General features: G+C 31.0%; 1 protein-coding gene across 1 annotated transcript in view; it reads right to left on the bottom strand.

Moving 5' to 3' along the window:
• Nucleotides 1-894: 894 nt before the first annotated feature.
• Nucleotides 895-20,323, bottom strand: part of LOC130902258 (synaptic vesicle membrane protein VAT-1 homolog-like) — a 76,464-nt gene continuing 57,035 nt past the window's right edge. The window contains exons 4-7 of the mRNA XM_057814240.1: nt 6,277-6,588; nt 5,227-5,421; nt 3,348-3,597; nt 895-1,748 (exon numbers count right to left, since the gene is read on the bottom strand). Coding sequence (XP_057670223.1) covers nt 1,723-1,748; nt 3,348-3,597; nt 5,227-5,421; nt 6,277-6,588 — 783 coding nt within the window. The 3' untranslated portion in view covers nt 895-1,722. The remainder of the gene's footprint in view (nt 1,749-3,347; nt 3,598-5,226; nt 5,422-6,276; nt 6,589-20,323) is intronic.

The raw sequence follows: 20,323 nt of genomic DNA, 5'->3' as shown, positions 1-20,323 counted from the left end.
TTTTTGTTGATAAACGGAATTAGATCAATACGTCAAATGTACACCTGTTCAAAAACTAATTTTCAATTAGAAGAGACCTAAATTCAAGACGATTGATCAACAAATATAGTAGGCAATTTTAGTATGTACATGTATAGTCAAACGTAAGGTAAACCATATATTTTTCTCAAAACCTGTAAGGGTTGCGATTTTTGATTCCAATTCTTCAGTATGGACATCAACTTTGGAGTTTTAAATGAAACACCTCATATTTCATTGTTTTTTGATTTAGTGGTAAAAACAAAGGTAACTTTCATTTATTTCCGCATGGTTTAGGAAATATTTAAGGATATTTGAATTTTTATTGAAAAATCATTATATTTGGAGAATTCCGCAAAATAAAAATGAGACAGAGTGGCATCATTTGCAAAATCTCATTTTTTAAATGGCACATCGTGTATATTCGTCCATTCTATATTGGAAAAAATGTAACAACACACTGAGTATTGCATTTTTATTCTATTTAAAATTCCAAAGTTGATGACGATACTGAAGAATTGGGACACCCTGGATAATTCAGAAGTTAATAGTCTAAATATTCGTTTAACTACAAAGAACTATAGTTATTAAAGTTTTTTGATAACTCTTACAGGTTTTGAGAAAAATATATGGGTCACCTTATGTTTGACACCCTGTACATAGTACATCATATGTACTATTTACCGGTATGACTCAATAAATCACAATTATTGTCCAGAAACGATGTGATTTTTATGATATTTCCATAATAGTTTCTACAACCACTAGGGAGATAACTGGATTTATGATAAAAAAAACTATAAGGACAACATTAAACTGAAATTGGTGTTTTATGCAAAAGAAAATTTGTTTGAAAAAAGGAATAAAACACTTAAAGCATTTATACATTTTTATTTCACGGCCATCTAAATAATAGCTTTAGCAATAACACATCAGTCTTACATTTACATAAATATTTAAGCATTTCTTAGCATATTAACACACTTTTAAATGGTATGTTTATTAAATTGGCAATTATTCAAGTTAGAATCAATCTAATTTGAATGTTTCCAAAGACTTAACATAATATAAAAACATTTTAAAAACAAAACACAATTATATATAAAAATACATTTGGACAATTAATTAAAAATAATCTCATAAGCAACTGCTCTACTATTACAATTTACAAATTAATTGATACAAAATGAGTGAAAATGTGAATAATTTCCTGCGTTTTGATATGCATAGAAAACGTTCAATAGCTTGAATAGCAAAAATACCGGACAACACTACTTTTTTTACATTTTACTTGTCCTTTTCTAGAACTATGATAAAAAGTGAATTAGCATGAAAAAATAATTTATTACAAAAATGCTACATATTTTTTTGGTCTTGGTACACAGATATGTGTCTTTAAAAGCTGGATCAAAAAGATTTCTCAAATCTACTGGAAAAATGAGCACCATTTTTATGTGAAAACAATTATAAAAATAATTGATATAGTCATTATTGGTCTTAGACATGATACTTAAGATAAAAATAACACAGTTTTTCCTTAAAAGTACAGTTTAAAATCGCTAATGTAACATATTTGAGATCTTTTGTTTGTCCGTCGCATTCAATATTCTCTTAATAAAAAAATTATAAACTATGGATAAAAATTTTCAAAAATGTAAGCATATATTTAATTTTTGACGATAGCTTCTGTATATAAGTGGCAATTCAACTTGAAGGCTCCTTTTTGGATTCTGGAAATAAACAGAATATTTATAAGAAAAATCTATAAAATAAATCAACTTTTTCCAATATTTAGTAAACTACCGAGAAAAGAGGGTTAATGTGAACGTAATAGTAAAAATGTTATATGTGAGATATAACAAAACAGCCCTGAAATATATCAGACTTAATTGTTATTGTTATGTTTATCTTTTTCTTGGAAAAAGATCATTAATCAATTAAGTAGTTAGCAATTGCAGCAGTTTCATCAAAGATCAAGATGTTTACGAGAAGAATATAAAGAATAAGTTGGTGATAGTCCTTTATTAGTTGGTATGTTACATTGATTCACGACTAGTACGTTCATAAAATTATAAACATAATTATATTCATGGATCTGCAACAGAATGAGACGTCCTTTATCAAATTAGTAGCCCCTATTTGTTCAGATTTATTATCGCTGCTTCCATAAAAATAATGCTAGCATGGTCTTTAAAAGTAGACTTAACTAAAAATATATATTAAAGATGGTTTGGAAATTTTCAACATAATAAACTTAGTTCCTATACAAAATTACCTACATAACGACATGGAGAATGTCTCATTTGTCATGGTTTTAAACTTTTTCGTTCTAAACTAAATAAAAGAAGAGATGGAATTTAATAATGATTTGCAAATACAGTTGAGATCATATATAGGGTGTTTCTATATTCGACCGACAACGCTCTACCACAGAGAGATCTCAATAAATGAATCATTTTGATATAGGAGTACGAACCCTTACGGGACCTAGTTGCCGAGATGTAGGGTGCCATAAATCAAGAACGCCTTTAAATTTTTTTTTCAAATTTGGTGACCAACATGCTCCTTCATAATGTAATATTTTGACATAAACAAACTTCAACCAGTGGCGCGCTGTCAGGATTAGTTGTCAATTTTATCCTCCTATTTTATACGCCACTGGAGCAAATTCTTTTTTAAATGTCGTTTTAAATTGTTTGATTATTTTTAGTTAAAAAACTAATAACCTTTTATAGAGCTAAGATGAACGGTGTTGTAGGAATTTGCCTCTAAACAAAAGTCTGCAAGCACATAAGTAATTTACAAATTAATTATTTATTCATTTAATTTCGAATAATGATTAAGCTTAAGTAGTTCAATACAAATAAAAATTATTCATAATTTGAAAAAAAATGCATTACAATAGTAACAAAATTGGTAATTAAAATAAAAATAATAATAGCACAAATTAAATTTAAACAACACTGTATTACAACAATAATAAAATTGACAGTAATTGTTTAAACAGTTGGCGTTCTTAATTTATGGCAAATTTTTGATTTTCATTTAAAATTTTGAGCACCCCCGTAAGGGTTTGTATTCCCAAATTAAAATGAATCAATTATTGATATCTCTCTGTGGTAGAGCGTTGTCGGTCGAAAATAGAAACATCCCTTATGTTTCTCTACAAATGCATAGGGTCGAATTAAGTAAATAATTGAACAATAACCATTTTTAAAACTTTTTTTCCCGATGATTTGTTAAGAGATGGAGATAAAAGATATTGTTTCACCAACATCATCTTTGTTAGTAATACGTGTATTCTTTGATTTTATTAGACATATTTTTACCTGCAGAATCCCCTTCTGAATCAACGTTAGTAACAGGTTCCTCCTTCTTCTCTTCCTTTTTCTCTTCCTTGGCTGGTTCTTCTTTCTTCTCTTCAGGTTCCTTCTTTTCTTCAGAGGACTGTTTCTTTTTGTCCTCTTTACTTTTTCCTTTTGCAGGAGTTGCTGGTTTCGGTTTTGGTTCCATACTTGGATCCAGGATGACTTTTCCTACGTTTTTACGATCGTGCATTTTCTGCATAGCCTCAGCAACCTATATAATATTCAACAAAAATGAAAATTGCACCTTAACAGTGATTTCTAAATTTATTTTAATGATTTGAGACAATAATTTATCTTGATCGGTAGAGCAGAAGTTACGATAATATATTAAAATACATTGTGAAGGGAGAATATTCACAAGACATCACGGCAGCTGGAATTACGGACAATATAACGGAACCACTACAAGGTATTACATATTAAGTATATATTTTTTTGATTTTGATATGTTTCTAAATCGTCTTCTTCCGATTTAAAATTATTTTCAAGACAGGTATAAATTTGACGTTTCCTCTGCTTTCACTCTTTCAGTAACAAAAATATGAGTTTACTAAAATGGAAAAATAAGAGATCAGTATTTATTTTGTCTAATTATCATCATCTGAAAGAAGTTGGAAAAGTTAACGGCAGAGAACGCTATGGTACTAGTACTGAAGTATCCTTTCTAGAGCTCATCTTAGACTACAACGCTTTTCATGAATTTTGCCGATAAATTTGAACAAATAAAAAGAAGTTATGCTGTTGACAGAAAATCGCACAAGTGGTGGCATACGATTTTTTTCCACTGCAGTGTTCATGTCCGGATCTAAGTGTATACCAGAGTCTATTGGCGCCTGAATATGTCAAAAAAAAGGACTGAATCATCAACCAACAGCAACTGTAGTTCCGCGGCGTCTTCTCCTGGTGTTGCAATAATTAAACCGTCACAAACCGACGGTCCCCCGAGAATTTCGACTAGAATGCAGTCGCCATTAAGCTAAGACGACCACTTCAAGAAACAGCCATTTCAGTATTTAGAAAATAGACTAAAATGTCATCAATACGATAAAAAAAAATAAAACTGCATTAACGAATCACGTTACCAAATATATAAAAAAAAAATTTAATTATAAAGATTCAAAAATTCTTTAAAAGGAATCCAATAAACGAAAAGAAGAAATTTTAAAAATGGTTCATATTCACAGGAACGAGTAAGGTATGAATGATAAAAAAGACCAAAATAATTTAAGTAAAATTGCTACTTCACATTGTTGAGATGTAAAAACTACGGAAAAATTGATTTTTGTAGTGTGTAGGTGTCAATATCATATTTTGATAAAGAGTGAAAGTAGTCGAAAAGTCAAATTTTCACAAGCACAAACAAATCAAAATGTCTCGGAAATAAGGAATTAAAGAAAATGAACGACCTTTTTTGCAAGAGTAGCTGAGCTATTGAGATACAATAAGCTATCGGTACGAATTAGGAACAATCTTCATTCAGTCTGTGAAAAGTTTTATTGGATGAAAAGCTTCGAGGACCACATCGCAAGAGAAGGACGTCCTTGTAACTTTGGAAGTCCACAGTGACCAGGAAAAAATTTCACTATCGGGGATTTCAGATAAATTCCAGTATAATTTCATAATCACAATTGTGACGGAAAGAACTCAGATCAAGGACCTATTGCTCAGATTATTTTGAAAAAATTAGTCTTGTAGGTATGCATAAATCATAGTATTAAAAGAATATACTGTGTGTTTCGCATTTATGCTAAGATAAAGAAGTAAGTACATAAATTATAAATTGAGGAAACATTACTATGGAATATATTTCACATTACAACAATATTTCTCAATTACTTACGTCTTCTAAAGCCCAGGTTGAATCTAATAGGGGCTTGATCTTTTTATCCTTAAACAATTCGAAAACTTTTTGTACAGTCTGATGTACATGCTCGTGTCCATGTTGATTATACATTAAACGTCTTAAATTGAAACCAGATAGAGTACGATTCTCATCAAAGAGTTTCAATGGAGAGATTTTGTCGACTTGCCACCACTAAAAGAAAAAGACAAAATTCTATAATATCCCTTTAATAACACTCGAACTAAAAATATATCCTACAAAAATCTGCTTTCTTTAATAGATAACATTCCTAATATATGTATAAAGAGGAATTCCACCAAAACCTCTATACGATCGAGAATAGTTTTCGATTCAAATGTTTATAATCCATGACATGTTGAGGACAAAATACTTTAAGTAGTTGTTCTTGATACATTGTCACCTTTTTATTAATAAACTCTTTTATGTTTTGTTTAAGTAACATTTTTTCAATTAGATTTTGAGATTGGGTGACTAACGAATGAGTTAAGAAGAAGAACAACCACATCTTAGTCGTCAAAAGACATACATATGTACAAACATCACTGTCCGTCACTTTCGCTTGGTGTAATTATTAAGTTTCATATGGGAATTTCAACGTTAACCACGCGTCGATCGCATTCTTGCTACAAGTTGTTGTCGACGCCAATTTACAACACCGATACTTAAATTTGGTTTTGTTGTTTTTTTCTTGCAGTTATATCCACCATATATGTCTTTAGATTTTTAAATTCCTTTTATTTGGATTGGATTTGCTTTGGATTATTATTTACCATCATATACTTCATTACATCATTGTTGCTCTATATGCCTGTTTTGTATTTCTAGTTAATTGACTTGAATGATATTTTTGAGTTGCGGAACAGTTACTAATATTCTTCTCCTAAAGTAGGAGTATAATATGCACAAATCCGTCAGTACTTGCATAAACTTGATCCGTTTTCCGCGAGATGCCGGTACATTAACAGCACCTTCATTGGATCTTGTGTACCAACGAAATTTTAACATAGTTGCAACATTTTTACTTACCGATCTAGCAGCGCTAAAGAAGCTTTTGGTCTCACCAGTGACAACGTTGGATGAACCATAAAGAATGTATCTACCCATAGGCTTGAGCAAATTGTAACCCTTGTTGCATTCTTCTCCACATAAACAATCTAAAACAATATCTACGCCTTCGGGAGATATTTTCCTGATTTCACTTGTATAATCGGATCCTCTTTCTAATAGATGATCGATGGGTGATTCGGCGGCTTTCAACGCTTCATGTTTACCTTTGGAGCATACTCCGAAAATTGTTACATCTGGAATGGTCTTTGCTAGTTGGACAATGGCTTGACCCTGAAGTAAAAATAAAAAAACTCAACTTAAATAAACATTTATAAACAGAGAACAATTGAGTGTACAAGCAGAATTGTTGATATTAATCGTATTTATAATGAAACAGATATCGGGTATTTATTGGAGCAATAACAAATAAGAAAATTTTCTCTCCTGATCATACATACGTGTACATGAATTTAACACCATCGAGGAATTTCTGTACAGGTAAAAATTAGTTCACTAATCATTAAACTTTTTACCTACAAACAATTTCTTCAGTCATAATAAATATTCAATAAACTCCAATTAGAATTATAGAATATTTAGTTCAATACGATAAAGAAATTGTTTCATATAAAATAAATACCAAAGTTAAAATGTTTCATTAGATTCATTTTATCAAAAAGATGCTACAAACAATTGTATCAATCTTTTATATTAAAAAAATTGATGATTTCCATTCCGAGTCAGTTCAGGCGTTCTACCCAACCGATTTGCTTAATTTTTTTTTCAATGACCATCGGATTTCATCTAATTTTCACCAATCTCAAGTTATACTCAAATGCGATTTCCCCCTGTAAATTACTTATGGGAGTTTTTCACATACACACGTTCTATCCTCAAAATCTCAGGTTCTATTCAAGATAGAGACTTCGTTTTGGTTTAAGAACACTTGCTGAAACACCTTCTTTCTTTTGAGTTTTTGAACACTTGAGTCGGTTTAGTTGGAGAGGAGCTAGGCGCGGACATTCAATGTGGAGTTATGGATTTTTGTAGGTTTTTGGCAATTTTTCTACATTCAAAGATCTATATCTCAGGTTCTAATATAGCTACAGAGTTCGCTTTGGTTTAAGAACACTCGCTGAAACACCTTCTTTCTTTTGAGTTTTTGAACACTTAAATCGGTTGTGTTGGAGAGGAGCTAGGCGCGGACATTCAATGTGGAGTTATGGATTTTTGTAGGTTTTTGGCAATTTTTCTACATTCAAAGATCTATATCTCAGGTTCTAATATAGCTACAGAGTTCGCTTTGGTTTAAGAACACTCGCTGAAACACCTTCTTTCTTTTGAGTTTTTGAACACTTAAATCGGTTGTGTTGGAGAGGAGCTAGGCGCGGACATTCAATGTGGAGTTATGGATTTTTGTAGGTTTTGTAGGTTTTTGGCAATTTTTCTACATTCAAAGATCTATATCCCAGGTTCTAATATAGCTACAGAGTTCGATTTGATTTAAGAACACTCGCTGAAACACCTTCTTTCTTTTAAGTTTTCGAACACTTAAATCGGTTGAGTTGGAGAGGAGCTAGGCGCGGACATTCAATGTCGAGTTTTGGATTTTTGTAGGTTTTTGACAATTTTTCTACATTCAAAGATCTATATCTCAGGTTCTAATATAGCTACAGAGTTCGTTTTGGTTCAAGAACACTCGCTGAAACACCTTCTTTCTTTTGAGTTTTTGAACACTTAAATCGGTTGTGTTGGAGAGGAGCTAGGCGCGGACATTCAATGTGGAGTTATGGATTTTTGTAGGTTTTTGGCAATTTTTCTACATTCAAAGATCTATATCTCGGGTTCTATTCAAGATAGAGACTTCGCTTTGGTTTAAGATCACTCGCTGAAACACCTTCTTTCTTTTGGGTTTTCGAACACTTAAATCGGTTGTGTTGGAGAGGAGCTAGGCGCGGACATTCAATGTGGAGTTATGGATTTTTGTAGGTTTTGTAGGTTTTTGGCAATTTTTCTACATTCAAAGATCTATATCCCAGGTTCTAATATAGCTACAGAGTTCGATTTGATTTAAGAACACTCGCTGAAACACCTTCTTTCTTTTAAGTTTTCGAACACTTAAATCGGTTGAGTTGGAGAGGAGCTAGGCGCGGACATTCAATGTCGAGTTTTGGATTTTTGTAGGTTTTTGACAATTTTTCTACATTCAAAGATCTATATCTCAGGTTCTAATATAGCTACAGAGTTCGTTTTGGTTCAAGAACACTCGCTGAAACACCTTCTTTCTTTTGAGTTTTTGAACACTTGAGTCGGTTTAGTTGGAGAGGAGCTAGGCGCGGACATTCAATGTCGAGTTTTGGATTTTTGTAGGTTTTTGACAATTTTTCTACATTCAAAGATCTATATCTCAGGTTCTAATATAGCTACAGAGTTCGCTTTGGTTTAAGAACACTCGATGAAATACCTTCTTTCTTTTGAGTTTTTGAACACTTAAATCGGTTGTGTTGGAGAGGAGCTAGGCGCGGACATTCAATGTGGAGTTATGGATTTTTGTAGGTTTTTGGCAATTTTTCTACATTCAAAGATCTATATCTCGGGTTCTATTCAAGATAGAGACTTCGCTTTGGTTTAAGATCACTCGCTGAAACACCTTCTTTCTTTTGGGTTTTCGAACACTTAAATCGGTTGTGTTGGAGAGGAGCTAGGCGCGGACATTCAATGTGGAGTTATGGATTTTTGTAGGTTTTGTAGGTTTTTGGCAATTTTTCTACATTCAAAGATCTATATCCCAGGTTCTAATATAGCTACAGAGTTCGATTTGATTTAAGAACACTCGCTGAAACACCTTCTTTCTTTTAAGTTTTCGAACACTTAAATCGGTTGAGTTGGAGAGGAGCTAGGCGCGGACATTCAATGTCGAGTTTTGGATTTTTGTAGGTTTTTGACAATTTTTCTACATTCAAAGATCTATATCTCAGGTTCTAATATAGCTACAGAGTTCGTTTTGGTTCAAGAACACTCGCTGAAACACCTTCTTTCTTTTGAGTTTTTGAACACTTGAGTCGGTTTAGTTGGAGAGGAGCTAGGCGCGGACATTCAATGTGGAGTTATGGATTTTTGTAGGTTTTTGGCAATTTTTCTACATTCAAAGATCTATATCTCAGGTTCTAATATAGCTACAGAGTTCGCTTTGGTTTAAGAACACTCGCTGAAACACCTTCTTTCTTTTGAGTTTTTGAACACTTAAATCGGTTGTGTTGGAGAGGAGCTAGGCGCGGACATTCAATGTGGAGTTATGGATTTTTGTAGGTTTTTGGCAATTTTTCTACATTCAAAGATCTATATCTCGGGTTCTATTCAAGATAGAGACTTCGCTTTGGTTTAAGATCACTCGCTGAAACACCTTCTTTCTTTTGGGTTTTCGAACACTTAAATCGGTTGAGTTGGAGAGGAGCTAGGCGCGGACATTCAATGTGGAGTTATGGATTTTTATAGGTTTTTGGCAATTTTTCTACATTCAAAGATCTATATCTCAGGTTCTAATTTAGCTACAGAGTTCGTTTTGGTTTAAGAGCACTCGCTGAAACACCTTCTTTCTTTTGGGTTTTCGAACACTTAAATCGGTTGAGTTGGAGAGGAGCTAGGCCCGGACATTCAATGTGGAGTTATGGATTTTTGTAGGTTTTTGGCAATTTTTCTACATTCAAAGATCTATATCTCAGGTTCTAATATAGCTACAGAGTTCGCTTTGGTTTAAGAACACTTGCTGAAATACCTTCTTTCTTTTGGGTTTTCGAACACTTAAATCGGTTGAGTTGGAGAGGAGCTAGGCGCGGACATTCAATGTGGAGTTATGGATTTTTGTAGGTTTTTGGCAATTTTTCTACATTCAAAGATCTATATCTCAGGTTCTAATATAGCTACAGAGTTCGTTTTGGTTTAAGAACACTCGATGAAATACCTTCTTTCTTTTGGGTTTTCGAACACTTAAATCGGTTGAGTTGGAGAGGAGCTAGGCGCGGACATTCAATGTGGAGTTATGGATTTTTGTAGGTTTTTGGCAATTTTTCTACATTCAAAGATCTATATCTCAGATTCTAATATAGCTACAGAGTTCGTTTTGATTTAAGAACACTCGTTGAAACACCTTCTTTCTTTTGAGTTTTCGAACACTTGAATCGGTTGAGTTGGAGAGGAGCTAGGCGCGGACATTCAATGTGGAGTTATGGATTTTTGTAGGTTTTTGGCAATTTTTCTACATTAAAGATCAGGTTCTAATATAGCTACAGAGTTCGTTCTTTTCTATTATAATGATTTCTGATACTTATTTAATAGATTCGATGCGAGCGAAGCCGCGGGTAAAAGCTAGTAAAATATTAACATAACCATAAACTGATATTATTGTTTTCCAATCTTGCTTGTTAGATTATGAAAGTGACAGTACTTATATGAAAAATTTCTCAGCATAAGATATTTCCAACTAGATAAAGATGGAAAGGACAACAATTTACTTTATATATGTGTCTCGACATCTATAAATTATTACTGTATAACTTAATTTTCGTTTTCTCACTTACATATATTTACACGTGAAAGAATTCATTTTATTTTCTAAAACCCCATCTAATCAGAGTTGATGACATCTCTGATGAATGACTTGTGCGAAGAGATGTTATATATTTATATTTTTATTATTATTTATTGGGTCAAGGATTACAAACAATACATATTGTTGGGATTTACGTGTGACTTCTACTAACTAACCATTATGTTAACTCTGATGTCACAATTCTTCTCCAGAGAGAAAATATATGTCAGAGCAAGACTCAATACTTTGAAAACGAAATTTGTTTAATAAATCTAGAGGATCATCTTCGCGTAAACTTTTTACAATCAGGGCACGTGATTTTCCCAAAGTTCCGATCAATTTACCCACATTAACTAAAACAATCATTCATCTGCACCAGAACACCAGAAGAATCTTATAATTGATTTTTCAGTTTTCTTGATTGTGGTCTGTCGTTAATAGATAGTAATTATCGTGATATTTATGTACATAGTTTTTTTGGTACACCTCAATTGAGATTATATAAACTTATGGAGTGAAACTATAAATGAGAAAATCATAGAATTGAGCGGAATTGAATAAAAGAAAAACAGACTTAATTCATAATACATAAAATACAAAATTGTTTAAGAAGAAACACTATCAGCTGCTCGGAAGGCAAACAAAAAATATTTGGCGCCACCAAACAGATTTAATTAGATAATTTCAAAACATTTGTTGTACGCATGATTGGATCTGGGATTTTTTTTTGAGAAAAGTGGATTGGGCATCGAAGAGCGAATGTGAAATTGTCTAAAATAAAGTATATTAAAATATGTACAGTTATCTAGGATTTGATGTTTCAGGTATTTAGGTTGACTTCATATATAGCGATGGATTTTAGCACGGTTGAATATTTTATACATTGTTGTCTAATTATCTCTTTTAGTTTTAATTTCTTATAATTATGTTAGGTGTCATGGAAAATAACCTTTAGGATATTGGGTTGATATCTTCTCAAAACTTCAAATTTTCATTTGGAAACTGAACGCCAGAGTTCTAATCCATACGTCCAAATGGGTTTGAGAAAAAATTTGTAGATCTATAGTTCATTTGTTAAGAATATATCTCGATTTCGAACCAATTAACTAATAGTTTCATAGATTTTTATATGGAAGTTGAAAATTGCCACAGAGGCGTTCCCAGTCTTGGTAAATCGGAAATAACACATTCTTGAGCTCTGCGCGGTGAAGATGAACCTTTGTTCAGTCATTTTACTTGGAAATGGCGGTCTTTTCAATAATATTCAGGATGTAAAAATAACTCGAATTCTCGTAAAAGCACCTGAGTTAATATGAATTTTCATGGTTTCATTGGTATTTTATAACCCTGAGTTATACAGAAACATGAAAAGAGGTTCGGAACGGTTAAAAACAAACTTCGTACGCTTATTTTGAATATTATCACAGAAAAATCTGATTATTTTTTGGAATTTTGGTAAAATTACCTGAGCTAATACAAAGCTTCATGGTTTCATCGGTATTTTATAATCCTGAGTTATACAGAAACATAAAAAGAGGTTTGGAATGATCAAAAACAAACTACGTACGCTTATTTTGAATATTATCACAGAAAAATCTGATTATTTTTTGGAATTTTGGTAAAATTACCTGAGCTAATACAAAGCTTCATGGTTTCATCGGTATTTTATAATCCTGAGTTATACAGAAACATAAAAAGAGGTTTGGAATGATCAAAAACAAACTTCGTACGCTTATTTTGAATATTATCACAGAAAAATCTGATTATTTTTTGGAATTTTGGTAAAATTACCTGAGCTAATACAAAGCTTCATGGTTTCATCGGTATTTTATAATCCTGAGTTATACAGAAACATAAAAAGAGGTTTGGAATGATCAAAAACAAACTACGTACGCTTATTTTGAATATTATCACAGAAAAATCTGATTATTTTTTGGAATTTTGGTAAAATTACCTGAGCTAATACAAAGCTTCATGGTTTCATCGGTATTTTATAATCCTGAGTTATACAGAAATATAAAATGAGGTTTGGAATGTTCAAAAACAAACTACGTACGCTTATTTTGAATATTATCACAGAAAAATCTGATTATTTTTTGGAATTCTCGTAAAATCACCTGAGCTAATACAAAGCTTCATGGTTTCATTGGTATTTTATAATCCTGAGTTATACAGAAACATAAAATGAGGTTTGGAATGTTCAAAAACAAACTACGTACGCTTATTTTGAATATTATCACAGAAAAATCTGATTATTTTTTGGAATTTTGGTAAAATCACCTGAGCTAATAAAAAGTTTCATGATTTCATTGGTATTTTATAATCCTGAGTTATACAGAAACATAAAAAGAGGTTTGGAATGATCAAAAACAAACTACGTACGCTTATTTTGAATATTATCACAGAAAAATCTGATTATTTTTTGGAATTTTGGTAAAATTACCTGAGCTAATACAAAGCTTCATGGTTTCATCGGTATTTTATAATCCTGAGTTATACAGAAACATAAAAAGAGGTTTGGAATGATCAAAAACAAACTACGTACGCTTATTTTGAATATTATCACAGAAAAATCTGATTATTTTTTGGAATTTTGGTAAAATTACCTGAGCTAATACAAAGCTTCATGGTTTCATCGGTATTTTATAATCCTGAGTTATACAGAAACATAAAAAGAGGTTTGGAATGATCAAAAACAAACTTCGTACGCTTATTTTGAATATTATCACAGAAAAATCTGATTATTTTTTGGAATTTTGGTAAAATTACCTGAGCTAATACAAAGCTTCATGGTTTCATCGGTATTTTATAATCCTGAGTTATACAGAAACATAAAAAGAGGTTTGGAATGATCAAAAACAAACTACGTACGCTTATTTTGAATATTATCACAGAAAAATCTGATTATTTTTTGGAATTTTGGTAAAATTACCTGAGCTAATACAAAGCTTCATGGTTTCATCGGTATTTTATAATCCTGAGTTATACAGAAATATAAAATGAGGTTTGGAATGTTCAAAAACAAACTACGTACGCTTATTTTGAATATTATCACAGAAAAATCTGATTATTTTTTGGAATTCTCGTAAAATCACCTGAGCTAATACAAAGCTTCATGGTTTCATTGGTATTTTATAATCCTGAGTTATACAGAAACATAAAATGAGGTTTGGAATGTTCAAAAACAAACTACGTACGCTTATTTTGAATATTATCACAGAAAAATCTGATTATTTTTTGGAATTTTGGTAAAATCACCTGAGCTAATAAAAAGTTTCATGATTTCATTGGTATTTTATAATCCTGAGTTATACAGAAACATAAAAAGAGGTTTGGAATGATCAAAAACAAACTACGTACGCTTATTTTGAATATTATCACAGAAAAATCTGATTATTTTTTGGAATTTTGGTAAAATTACCTGAGCTAATACAAAGCTTCATGGTTTCATCGGTATTTTATAATCCTGAGTTATACAGAAACATAAAAAGAGGTTTGGAATGATCAAAAACAAACTTCGTACGCTTATTTTGAATATTATCACAGAAAAATCTGATTATTTTTTGGAATTTTGGTAAAATTACCTGAGCTAATACAAAGCTTCATGGTTTCATCGGTATTTTATAATCCTGAGTTATACAGAAACATAAAAAGAGGTTTGGAATGATCAAAAACAAACTACGTACGCTTATTTTGAATATTATCACAGAAAAATCTGATTATTTTTTGGAATTTTGGTAAAATTACCTGAGCTAATACAAAGCTTCATGGTTTCATCGGTATTTTATAATCCTGAGTTATACAGAAATATAAAATGAGGTTTGGAATGTTCAAAAACAAACTACGTACGCTTATTTTGAATATTATCACAGAAAAATCTGATTATTTTTTGGAATTCTCGTAAAATCACCTGAGCTAATACAAAGCTTCATGGTTTCATTGGTATTTTATAATCCTGAGTTATACAGAAACATAAAAAGAGGTTTGGAATGTTCAAAAACAAACTACGTACGCTTATTTTGAATATTATCACAGAAAAATCTGATTATTTTTTGGAATTTTGGTAAAATCACCTGAGCTAATAAAAAGTTTCATGATTTCATTGGTATTTTATAATCCTGAGTTATACAGAAACATAAAAAGAGGTTTGGAATGATCAAAAACAAACTACGTACGCTTATTTTGAATATTATCACAGAAAAATCTGATTATTTTTTGGAATTTTGGTAAAATTACCTGAGCTAATACAAAGCTTCATGGTTTCATCGGTATTTTATAATCCTGAGTTATACAGAAATATAAAATGAGGTTTGGAATGTTCAAAAACAAACTACGTACGCTTATTTTGAATATTATCACAGAAAAATCTGATTATTTTTTGGAATTCTCGTAAAATCACCTGAGCTAATACAAAGCTTCATGGTTTCATTGGTATTTTATAATCCTGAGTTATACAGAAACATAAAAAGAGGTTTGGAATGTTCAAAAACAAACTACGTACGCTTATTTTGAATATTATCACAGAAAAATCTGATTATTTTTTGGAATTTTGGTAAAATCACCTGAGCTAATAAAAAGTTTCATGATTTCATTGGTATTTTATAATCCTGAGTTATACAGAAACATAAAAAGAGGTTTGGAATGATCAAAAACAAACTACGTACGCTTATTTTGAATATTATCACAGAAAAATCTGATTATTTTTTGGAATTTTGGTAAAATTACCTGAGCTAATACAAAGCTTCATGGTTTCATCGGTATTTTATAATCCTGAGTTATACAGAAATATAAAATGAGGTTTGGAATGTTCAAAAACAAACTACGTACGCTTATTTTGAATATTATCACAGAAAAATCTGATTATTTTTTGGAATTTTGGTAAAATCACCTGAGCTAATAAAAAGTTTCATGATTTCATTGGTATTTTATAATCCTGAGTTATACAGAAACATAAAAAGAGGTTTGGAATGATCAAAAACAAACTACGTACGCTTATTTTGAATATTATCACAGAAAAATCTGATTATTTTTTGGAATTTTGGTAAAATTACCTGAGCTAATACAAAGCTTCATGGTTTCATCGGTATTTTATAATCCTGAGTTATACAGAAATATAAAATGAGGTTTGGAATGTTCAAAAACAAACTACGTACGCTTATTTTGAATATTATCACAGAAAAATCTGATTATTTTTTGGAATTCTCGTAAAATCACCTGAGCTAATACAAAGCTTCATGGTTTCATTGGTATTTTATAATCCTGAGTTATACAGAAACATAAAAAGAGGTTTGGAATGTTCAAAAACAAACTACGTACGCTTATTTTGAATATTATCACAGAAAAATCTGATTATTTTTTGGAATTCTCGTAAAATCACCTGAGCTAATACAAAGCTTCATGGTTTCATTGGTATTTTATAATCCTGAGTTATACAGAAACATAAAATGAGGTTTGGAATGTTCAAAAACAAACTACGTACGCTTATTTTGAATATTATCACAGAAAAATCTGATTATTTTTTCGAATTCTCGTAAAAGCACCTGAGTTAATATGAATTTTTATGGTTTCATTGGTATTTTATAACCCTGAGTTATACAGAAACATAAAAAGAGGTTTGGAATGATCAAAAACAAATAACTCGACTAACTAACCAGACTATACCAGATTTCGATTAAAATTATACATTGCATTGGAAAGTGTCTACCTCTAATTATGTAGTTAAAAAAATAAGTCGAAAGCTTCTGTCAGTTCAGTAGTTCATATGATTTTTTCTGTTATTATGTCCTAACCGAATGACTTCTTAATATTTAATTATTTTAAGGAGGGCTTTCGACTAAATCTATTTTAATGTTTATGTAGTGGAATTTTAAATATAAATTTTCACTATAAAGTAGACTAGTCGAATCAAAATATTACCTATTACAATTTTAAAATAATTCATGCTCCTCCAGCAGTCATTGGAAAATACGTACGTCACTGATTTATCACCATGTGCTATGCGATCAATACCACTTCCGATTGTTCTGTCATCAACACCGCTTTTCTGGTTTCGTCTGCGGCTTCGAAAAGAAACTAACAGAAAAAAGTATTCCCGAATTTGGGCGTGACTTTTAAAGGTCATTAGCCAAAAATATGCAGAATCTTATTTGAATGAATACTAAATAAGTATTTGGATCGTGAATAAAAAGCTTAGAGTAATACGTAGACACTATAATGAAAAAAAAATCGAGGTACACTAGAAACAAATAAGAATAGTAATAGATCTGAGTCGGATGGTATGAAAATATACATTCTAAAATCGAATTTCATAGGTTATAGATAAACCTTAACATTAAACAAAGCCATAATATTTATCGTGTCGGTACTTTACTGGAAGAGGTAACGAAATGTTTGATGATTCTTCGATAATCGATTTGTTTTTAAAAGTCAGTGGCTCTTCAATCTTGCCGTAGACATCAATTGCATGTGGAATTTTATTATATTTGTTTTCTTTCGAAACAGATGCCAATTTACGATATAATTAAGAAGAATACTACATTATGTAATAGTTAATTAAGCAATATTTCTTTCCGTAAATTGTGACACTAATAAATTAATTGTTGACGCGTTAATTAATTTTCTCTCTAAGCATTCCAAAGTAAAGTATTAGCCCTATATAAACAGAAATATAAATAAATTGACTAGTAGTCTGATTCGATGGACAAAGATTAACTTAAAAAATATATGTTTAGTAACTAGAACAACTGAAATCTTTTTTACCGAACGTAATTTTTTTCTTAGACGTAACCGATGAAAGCCGTTCCTGGTTCCCTTTGTTAGAGTATTACCGCCGAAGGTTGAGAACATTTTAAGTTATATCAACGATACATAATGAACCCAGAAAATAGTTCTTCTTCTTAGTCGAAGTGTCTTTTTATCAACATACACTGTAAACTTATATTCGAACATTAGATTTACGTCAACGAACAAATACTCAACAATTGCACAGTAAACCATATTATATCCCGCTAAACTGTTTCCATGAAGCAGCATTTATAAATTGATAAATAAATATTGGTGAGTATGGTATATATCTAGTAGCTAGAATGCTGGGCAAGAAAAATTTTGAAGCGGAGACCTCGTCAAGACAGCTATACAAACCGACACAGATGAATTCAAATACGGGAGGCTTAAACCCAACAGTGGACTCAGATGAGCTAAGCATTATTTTCGATCAGTTTAAATTCTGTGAGGAGGAAGAAACTCAGCGAAGATCTAACTATCTGGACGACAGAACAGTTTACCTTTAGTCGCTAAAGAGGATAACTTGGCAATCTCCTCAAACTTCTTCTTCATGCTGTCAGCTCCGCAAAAATTTTTCTCTTAGAAACTTTTGCTAAAATACCTAAATGGTGATGTAATAGGTCCTCTTCAAGCTATCAATATAATTGCTGCACTAATTATACGTATCACACTCTACTGAGAGATTCTTCAAAGTAACGGCAATTTCGTCACCATGTAGTATAAACGTAAAAATATTCAGAATGCAGAATGTTTTCAATAGAATGTTGTCTAGTTGATAAATCATTTATTCACAAAACTATGGTCTATTATCAGGATAACCAATAATTCCTGGAGGATTTTTATGTTGTTATTTGTTACACAGCAGTGTTGATTAAAATCAATCTAGGTCTTTATATACATTTTATTTACATCTTCATATATATATATACATCATCTATCACTTATATCTTACAAAACCAACCATGTGTTAAAAACACGGTAAAACCATATATTAACTTAACCTTACTTTTCTCGATAATAATCAACTACAAAAACAAAACTATGTACATAGAACATTTAACTACTATTTCTACAAATCAAGCGCCATCTCTATAAGAAAGCATTAACTTAAAATAACTCCTAAAGATTTCTATTATAACATTTTATTTTGTAAGAATGCAATTTGTTTTCTAAGAATTCGTGCAGATGTCACTAAAGACAGTTTGTTGAGTACTTGTTTCTTATATGCGCTTTTTCTTTGAATCGATTCTCTATTTTACTTATAATAGTAATAGTTAGTATTTCAAAATAATTTTCTCTGAATAGATAGTATTTTCCTCCATGTGTGTTCTTGTTCTAAATTCATTTATCTATTTGTAAAGTTTTCGCCATGTAAATTTCAGTTTAATAAACCACATTAAAAACTTAGCAAATAACAGATACACATTTTTAAACTTGGAAACATTTGTTGATTAATTACATCAATAGCTTCTTTTTTGTTTACTATCTAAATTGCTGTTTAATCATTAAAGAATATTGATTTCTTTTCTAAATTTGAAATTCGGCAGTTATGAACAACTTTTCATACAGTATAACAGTAGCTATCGGTTTTCTACAAAATCAACGAAATATTAAACAAAAACAGGATATGAACTATTGAAATTGATTTGTATAAACGAAAGTAATAAGTTATTGAAGTTGAAATGGTCGATATTTTATTGGGTTATACAGTTATATTTAGGATGATCTTAATTCTTAGTATTATTAATCTTTTTAATTCAGGGGAACCGAATAACAATTTATTTTATTCTTCAATTCTTTAAAACTAATTAATTTTCATCATGGGTTTCCACTTAAAATTGTAATAATCATCGGTTTTATTAGTTAATAAAATCGTATTATTCTGATATGAAATTACAAGCAACGGTTGACCTACCTCAACTGTTTTAATGTATTATGTGAACCAAATCACACATAATGAAAATTATGGTTTAGAACTAACTAGTACGTTGAAATGATTGTTGGCACGGAAGTAAATTTAGGATTTACGCTTGACGCAAGTATTAATAAACTCTCGCCAAATACAAAAGAAAATTTGATTATGTGTTTTTTTGTAAAATATATAATTTTTCGTTTTCTGATTATAGCGTGTTATTCATTATAATTTGATCCCATATTTTTCATCTCTTATTTTGGAAGCTACATAATTCCAAATTTTAAGTAAAACCATTCAAGATATTCAACAGCTATTAAACAGAGTAAATATTATCAGTGAAAATTACGGACTTAAAATGAACTACAGTAAAACGAAATTAATCGAAAACTAGTATTAATAATGTGTCGCTGTCAATAAATAACCAACCCAGAGTGGAACCCAGATGAAGAAAGGATAGAAATAGCCAGGAGCACGTTTTTTAAATTAAAGTCGTTTCTCACAAGTAATGACCTTAACCTATGTTTTGACTACTCTACTTTATGGTGTTGAGCGCTGGACTTTGAAGGTCTCCAGCATACGTAAGTTGAAAGCTTTTGAGGTGTGGCTCTTTAGACGGATCCTTAAAATACCATGGACGGATCGGGTGACCAACTACGAGGTGATAAGACGAATGAACTATTAACCATTGCAAAGAGAAAGAAAGCTTCCTACTTTGGCCACATCTTTAGAAATAAAAAATA

This window comes from Diorhabda carinulata, chromosome X (assembly GCF_026250575.1).
Source record: "Diorhabda carinulata isolate Delta chromosome X, icDioCari1.1, whole genome shotgun sequence".
Taxonomy (NCBI): Eukaryota; Metazoa; Arthropoda; class Insecta; order Coleoptera; family Chrysomelidae; genus Diorhabda; species Diorhabda carinulata.
Note: the sequence above shows the minus strand (reverse complement) of the source record. Positions and strands in the feature narration are given on the sequence as shown.